Here is a 7557-nt window from a genome sequence, read left to right as displayed (position 1 = left end):
TGTATGTTGGGGTGTATGTGTTGGGGTGTGGGTATTGGGGTGTGGGTGTTGGGGTGTGGTTGAAGGGGGTGTGGGTGAAGTGGGTGTGTGCGTTGGGGTGTGTGTGTTAGGGTGTGGGTGAAGAGGGTATGGATGTTGGGATGTGGGTGAAGGGGTGTGTGTGTTGGAGTGTGGGTGAAGGGGGTGTGGGTGTTGGGGTGTGGGTGAAGGGGGTGTGGGGGTTGGGTGTGGGTGAAGGGGGTGTGGGTGTGGGTGTTGGGGTGTGGGTGAACTGGCTGTGGGCATTGGGGTGTGGTGTTGCCTGGAGAGCTATGTTTGATCTGGGCTCCTGGTCTCACGGTCAGCAGCGTGGTGTCTTGTCATTTCCCACTTACTGTTCTGAATGTGATCACTAGGCTGTCAGTTTCCTCCTGGGTTGACTCTTTACACAGGTCTGGAGCTGAGGGGTTTCATGGTGGGTTGAGGGCTAGGGCTGTGTCCAGGCACACTGCTGGCTGGGCTCTGCCCCTGGGTGACGAGTGCGGCTCAGGCACAGGGGTCCCCCACGCACTGTACATCCTGACTCACTTGTTCAGGGCGCTCCTGCGAACCCTCATGTCCTCGTTCTGCAGGTGTCTTGCGTGATGCTCGATTTTTTTCTCCCAAAACATCTTTATCCCACCTGAATCATATGCTACCCTTCCAGGATTCTTCAGTGTGAGGCTTTTACTCACGTTCTGGAAAATAAAAAGTGGAGAAGAGCTCAGCCACCTTGTGCCATTCCCGTTGAGGAGTGTGTGCTCCAGCACCCGGACGGCAGAGGAGCTATCTCAGCCTGGAGCATTGTGGTCCCCACCTTTCTGGCACATGGGGGATGGCGGAGGCTGCCCTCTGAGACTCAGGCCTCAGGTGGCTCCCGGCTGGCTCCTAAACACTCTACCCACTCTGCCTTCTGGAACAGTCTCCTGGGTTGGCAGAAGTAGAAACGGAGGGCAAATCCCATTTTGGGCTTTTAGTCATTTTAAAATCTAAGCAATGATGCACTTCTAACTCTGGGTGTTAGTGTGGGTGATCCGCGGTCCCACCAGCGAGGCGAGTGTTTCTCAGATGGGGCTGTGGCTCCTGTGCCAGGTGAGTCCATCCCTTGTTTTTGAGACAGGGTCTCACTCCCGCCGCCCAGGCTGGAGTACAGTGGTGCGATCTCCCCTCACTGCAGCCTTGACCGCCTGGACTCAAGTGATTCTCCCACCTCGGCCTCCTGAGAAGCTGGGACTATAGGTGTGCACCACCCTGCCCGGCTAATTTTTGTATATCTTGTAGAGATGGGGTCTCACTATGTTGCCCAGGCTGGTCTTGAGCTCCTGGGCTCAAGCAATCTTCCTGGCTCAGCCTCCCCAAGTGCTGGTACTACAGGTGTGAGCCAGCATGTCCGGCTCAGTCGGCCTCTCTTGACACTTGGTTATTGGGTACCTTTTGGTTTGAAATATGTAAACCCGGGAGTGGGGTTAAATGTGGCAGGTTATACTGAAAAACTTCAGCTCTGCTATTTGATGTAATATGCTAAAGTGAGGCTGACTGAAATGTTTACTTTCCAATTATTTTGGATTCCAGCATCTACAGGACACCAGCAGTCTTAGAATATCAATCTACAGTCATCAAGAATGTCCAAGGCTGGGCGTGGTGGCTCACGCCTGTAATCCCAGCAGTTTGGGAGGCTGAGGCTGGCAGATCACTTGAGCTCAGGAGTTAAGAGACCAGCCTGGCCAACATGGTGAAACCCCATCTCTACAAGAAATACAAAAATTAGCCAGGATTGGTGGCGGGCACCCGTAATCCTAGCTACTTGGGAGGCTGAGGTAGGAGAATCGCTTGAACCCGGGAGGTGGAGGTTGCAGTGAGGTGAGATTGCACCACTGCCCTCCAGCCTGGGTGACAGACTCCGTCTCAAACAAACAAACAACTAAAGAATGTCCATGACAAAGGGCAAGTGCCAACAGCAGCAGCCTTTACTGGAGCCCGCTTGCTCCGGGTCAGCTCTCCCTGGGAGGTGTGGAGCCTGGGTCCCTGGGCGGTGCCTGCCCTGGCCTGGCCCCAGGTCTCTGTGGACAGCCCTGCTCTGTGCTTGAGGATAGGGTTTACACAAGGGAGCCAGAGCCACGTTTCGGGGTGCAAGGCATCGGGTCTCCAAATGAACGAGGCATCCACTGTTCTGGGGCCGCCTGAGCCCCTAAGCCGCTATCCGGCAAGCTCCTCGGGGCCTATCGGGTGGACGGCGCCATTTCTGCAGCCCTGGCTGGCTCCCTCAGGGCACTTTGTTCTTCACTTTGGCCTTGCTTGGCCTTGGAGGCATTTCTCTTTCCCCACCCCCCACGCTTCTCTCTTGCTGGGGAGGAACACGGGCAGCAGGAGTGTGGCCCGAGGGGAAAACCAGGCAGCTAAGACCCGCCGGCTCGTTTGCTGCAAACACGTCACCTGCTTCAGGTGGAGAGGGCGAGGCTGCCTTCTGGAGCTCAGCTCAGGCTGCAGGGAACAGGGGCTGGGGACTCCTTCCAGGAGCTTGATGTGACCCCTGGCTGGGGGCTTCCAGCTGCAGAGGTGCGGACACTGCGGCCTGCGCAGCCTGTTGTGATGTGGGTGCTGGGCGCGTTGCTGGGGAGCTGCCCCTGGAGGGCCACAGAAATTGCTCATCGATGCCATGCTCTTTGTTCCAGAAACTTAGACATGCAAAGTTGATCATGAAGGGACTGAACTCAGCCATCCTGCCTGTGCTGAGGACGCTGGCGCAAATTCAATGAGTGGAAACTCAGCCAATGAGGAGGGTGGGATGCACGGACCCTGCCCAGTTGCTTCCCTGGAACTTCGTGCCTCCTCTGGTGTCTGGACAGACGCCGCCCGGAGTGAAGCCGGGGCTGGTGTCAGATTCAAACCAAGTTAACAGCTGGAAAACATCTGACAGCTGAGACCTGGCTGTACTTGGCGGGGGCTTCAGAGAGCAGCGTGGGCGTTAGAGCTTTGGCTCTTAGGATGCTTAGCCTCCAAAGGCAGCCCTTTAAACCCTCATGGGATGAAAACAAACCAGCAGCAAAAGGGAGAACCAGCAAACTAGCAGAGACAGAAAAAACAGACATGCGGCCGGACGCGGTGGCTCACGCCTGTAATCCCAGCACTTTGGGAGGCCGAGGTGGGCGGATCATGAGGTCAGGAGATCCAGACCATCCTGACTAATATGGTGAAACCCCTCTCTACTAAAAATACAAAAAATTATCTGGGCGTGGTGGTGGGCACCTGCAGTCCCAGGTACTCTGGAGGCTGAGGCAGGAGAATGGCGTGAACCCGGGAGAGGGAGCTTGCAGTAAGCGGAGATTGCACCACTGCACTCCAGCCTGGGCGACAGAGTGAGACTCCATCTCAACAACAACAACAACAACAACAAAACAAAACAACAACGACAACAACAGACAACGACGTGCGTTGGGAGGCAGGTGACGGAGACACTGTCCACCTGAAGGCGTTGACGTCAGGAATCCCAGTGGAAAACAAAATCACAAAGTTTAATTCCCCCAGCGAAATGCAGGTGGGCTCACGTATTGTGCCAGATATCTCACGTACTCTGTTCACATTTTGGGGGTCCCCAAATGCAGCGCCAATCTCTCAAGCAAGGACAGCGCCTGTCACATCACAAAGAGCTTACTTTTCCCACCATTTCTCAGCGACCGGCGGGTTTTCCCGTCTGCCGAGGGTCCTCAGCCTGTCCCCTTCCGGGATGCACACGCCTGTATCTCGCCTGCCGCTCTCTGTTATATGGGCTTGGTGACACGCACGCTTGGCGTCGGTTCAGTCCCAGAAAGACGCGCTGCCCTCTGTCTGGGCACCGTCCCTGGCAGAGCTGTCTGTCCGGCGGGCAGCTGTTGCCAGCATAGGAATCTGGAGGGCAGCCGGCTGCGTCTCCTCCGCCCTCAGCCCCCACAGGACTGTTTTTCTTCTTTCGATGGTTGCTCCCAGGAAGCTGCGTGGGTGGGAGGGAGCCAGTGTCTGGCAGGGGCGTTGGGGCATCTGGGAGTCCCTGGTTTTGCCCAGGCCTGTGTCTCAGGAATGGCGGCCTCTGCACTTAACGCAGGCGAAGTGTCTATCACAAAACGACGATGCAGACACACTCGAGGCAGACACAGAAATGCTTAGGGTCTCTCTGCCCGGCCCATACATAGATTTACGTATTTATTGTGAGGAGCTGGCTCTTGTAGTGACAGGCGCTAAGAGGTCTCGGGATCTGCCGTGTGGGACTCAGGAAAGCCTGCGGTGTCAGTCAGCCCGACTCTGAGGGAGGTTGGTGTAAATTTCAGACCTTGGCCTAGAGACGGTGAGATGAGGCGTCCTGGAGCAAGCAGGAAGGCAGGAGAGCAGGGGCCATTCCTCCTTCCTCCACCGAGGCCCCTTCAGGCCGTCAGAGGATTGGATGATGCCCAGCACGCGGGTGTCACCCCGTCCACCAATTCCGATGCCAGTCTCATCCGGAAACACCCTCCTAGCCACACCCAGAAACACTGTCCCGGCCGCCGCCCCGGCGCCATCAGGTCTATGCATAAAGTGAAGCCCCCGGGCTTTGTCCTGGACAGGGCTCCTCTCTCAGGCTCCATCCCTCGAGGCCTCAGGGAGCCGACAACAGGGCCCGGGCCAGGGCCAGCCTCCGTGATTCTTTCCCATCTCCCGGCTCACTTGGTTCTTTACGAGGTTTCCAAGTAATTGATAGTTTCAGGTGAAAGTTTTTGGGAAAATTTCATTTACTATCATAAAGCAGACTGTACATGTATTTTTTATATTATCCTTCACAGTTGTTTTTTTTTTTTTTTTTTACTGGAGTTCTGTGGGTGTCATCAGTGGGTTGGGAGCTGTTTGTGATTTCCCGAGTCCTGGTGTGTGCTCAGGACACCTTGATCTGTGGCTCCCTGGGAACTGGGGTTGGGCTTCACGACCCCCCAGGAGGTGACCCAGCGCACAGAATGCACGAGGTGGAAAGAGGTCGCTCAGGCAACGAGGGTGGAAGACGCCAGTGGGAACCAGCAGCTGCTTCAGAAAAGCCGCTGCGTGCAGCACAGATGGGAGGAAGCGACCTAAAAACGGAAAGGAGTGACCCCAGGAGGGGTGGGGGGAAAGGAGTGACCCCAGGAGGGGTGGGGGGAAAGGAGTGACCCCAGGAGGGGTGGGGGGAAAGGAATGATCTAGGAGGGGTGGGGGGGAAAGGAATGACCCCAGGAGGGCGTCTCCAGCCGGACTGCGGTTTTGTAAAGCCCCTGGTGGTCTCCCCAGGTCCTATGCGTGAGCGCCCCGGGGATCCTCCACCTGCTCTGGACACACGGGAGGAGGGAGCTGAGAAGCCAAAGCAACCAACAATCAAAACACCGGCCTAGGGCTTCGAAAGGTGCCTCCAGGCCCTTCATTCTGACATGTGCGCGGAGGGACGTCAGGGCGCCACGTGCTGGCCGGGCCTGAGGGCGCTGCAAGGTCGCGGGGAGCGCATTCCGATTCCCACTGTTTCGGAGTTTGCAGGTCGAGTTTGCACTATCTGCATAATCAGCCAGAGGGAGGCGGAATTTGGGAGAATGCACTTGCCCCACGCCGAGGCGTTTGCATTTCTTCCTCTTTCCTGAGCGACCCCAGTGCAGTGGGCTCCGGCCGATCCTGTGGCAGGAGGTTCTGGGTGGACTTTCCTGCACCCGCCACCCCGACCCCATCAGAGGCGGTCGTCCAGGCTGCAGGGCTCCGGCTGCCCGGCTCAGCCGCCTCCTAGCCCAGGAGTCCCGCCCGCCGCATCCCCTCCGCGCGCTGCCTCGTAGCCTCCTGCGCCAGCCCCGTCCTGCGCCCCTGGACCTGGGCTCTGTGACGGCGAACCGGCGTCCTCACAGTCGCAGCAGCAGCGCAGGCTGAGCCTTCCCCGTGTGCGGCATCACCCAGCGCTGTCCTTCGAGCCTCCCGGGAGCCCAGGGTGTGGGGCCGCCAGACGCAGGACCGAGAACCTGGACCCGGGCCCGGTATGCGCAGGAGTTGGCAAGTGCTGAGCACTGCGTCCCTTTGCATGGCCACTCTGGGGGCTTCCACCCGCCTAAAGCACAGCTCCTGAAGCACCCTGGCCCTGCTCTCACGGTGGCACGCAGGCGCCGTCCCCGAGCCCAGGGGTCAGGCCCAGGGCCCTTCCCTGAAATCCGCCATGAAGGTGAACGCTTGGCCCAGGGCTCCTGAGGCTGGTGGTGGCTGCTCCCCATGAGGCCTGCTGGCTCCCAGGGGCCGCCCCCCCTTGAGAAGGGGAGCCGTCTACGGCTGGGCCATCTGGAAGGGGCCCAGTGATCACATTGTAAAGTCACTGTTGAACTGGGTGCTATTAACCACTAGTGAGCCAGTCATGACATCCTTGGTAAAGAAAAATGTTCCCAGCTGAAGCGCTCGCCCATGTCCGTGGTGAGACGCCTGCGTGGGGCGGTCTCTGCTTCTCCGCAAGAACCCCCTCGCCACCTGCTCAGCTGCACCGGCGGAGGACTCTGCGACCAGCTCACTGCGAGCGCCAGAGAGACCAGCGCCCTCCTTGCCCTGCCCCTGCTTGGGGCTTCTCTGTGCTTGGAGGGGGCCCAGGACACAGCGGCCACCAGCCTGCAGCCCAGGCTTCCTCGTCTTCCTGGAGGGGGCGTGAGGAGGGATCTGCAGGCTCTGTCTCCCCCCCAGCAGCCTGGGAGGTCCCGTGCTCCAGGGACGCCGGTCTTTGACTCTCTTCTCCTGGGCCGCAAGGCTGAGGCCCGAGTGCGGAGGCTGCACCTTCTCAGCTCCACTGTGACCTTCTCTCGGTGCCAGGGGACACGCCTGCCCCCGCGCACATCGCCGCCCAGCCCACCTCCTGTCTGAGCCCTCTCAGCAGACAAGGCCCTTGGTGCCTGGAGCCATTGGGACACATGGTGGAGCTCAGGCCCCTGCGTGGGGAGGGGAGGAGCGAGTCCCAGGGTGGGGAGGGGGTGAGTCCCAGTGTGGGGAGGGGGTGCCTTTCGCATCCATGGTGCTCCGTCGAGGCTCCACACACTGGACAGGCCACAACTTCTCAGGGGACTCCGGCGGATGCCTGGCTCAGTGTGGCCGCCCTACTGAAGCAGCATCCCAGGCCCCAGCAGCCCAGACCTCCCCCCCCAGCTGCCCTCCCCATGCCCAGCTTGATGGGTACACAGTGTTGCCTGCTAGCACCCACACCCTCCCGAGGGGTCCCTGGGCTGCAGCAATGTTTGGTCTGAGTGAATGAGCCCTGGGGGGACCGAAGCTCCTGTAACTGCAGACTCTCCTGCCACAAAGCACAAGGTGGGAGGGTATACCAGAAGGCAGCGTTGCACCCACCTCGTGAGACCTTGGGGGTCAGCAGCTGGGCTGGCAGCTGACCTGGGAGGCAAGGAGGCAGATTACCTCTGGAGCCATGTCTGGGGCTGGGACTTTGCCTAAGCCAGGCGTTCTAGGAATGAACTTTAGCTGCAGAGTCCGTTATTCATCTGGCTCAGCGTTGGGGAGAACAGGGAGTGGTGGGGTCTGTGGCAAAGTGAGATGCAGCCATGT

General features: G+C 59.0%; 1 protein-coding gene across 2 annotated transcripts in view; it reads right to left on the bottom strand.

The window, feature by feature from the left end:
* Positions 1-5969, bottom strand: part of LOC105552792 — a 9378-nt gene extending 3409 nt beyond the window's left edge. Inside the window, exons 1-2 of one of the 2 annotated variants that reach the window (XR_001008073.1) lie at positions 5845-5969; positions 568-716 (exon numbers count right to left, since the gene is read on the bottom strand). Coding sequence is in view for 1 of the 2 variants with exons in the window: in XM_011998544.1 (XP_011853934.1) it covers positions 568-716; positions 3671-3682 (161 nt within the window). In the remaining variant the exon portion in view is untranslated. Of the gene's footprint in view, positions 1-567; positions 717-3670; positions 3763-5844 lie in introns of those variants that run through there. The other variant, XM_011998544.1, reaches the window with a different exon arrangement.
* Between the last annotated feature and the right edge of the window lie 1588 nt (positions 5970-7557).

This window comes from Mandrillus leucophaeus, unplaced genomic scaffold, assembly GCF_000951045.1.
Source record: "Mandrillus leucophaeus isolate KB7577 unplaced genomic scaffold, Mleu.le_1.0 Scaffold575, whole genome shotgun sequence".
Classification (NCBI taxonomy): domain Eukaryota; kingdom Metazoa; phylum Chordata; class Mammalia; order Primates; family Cercopithecidae; genus Mandrillus; species Mandrillus leucophaeus.
The sequence above is the reverse complement of the archived record's forward strand: the minus strand, read 5'-3'. Positions and strand labels throughout refer to the sequence as shown.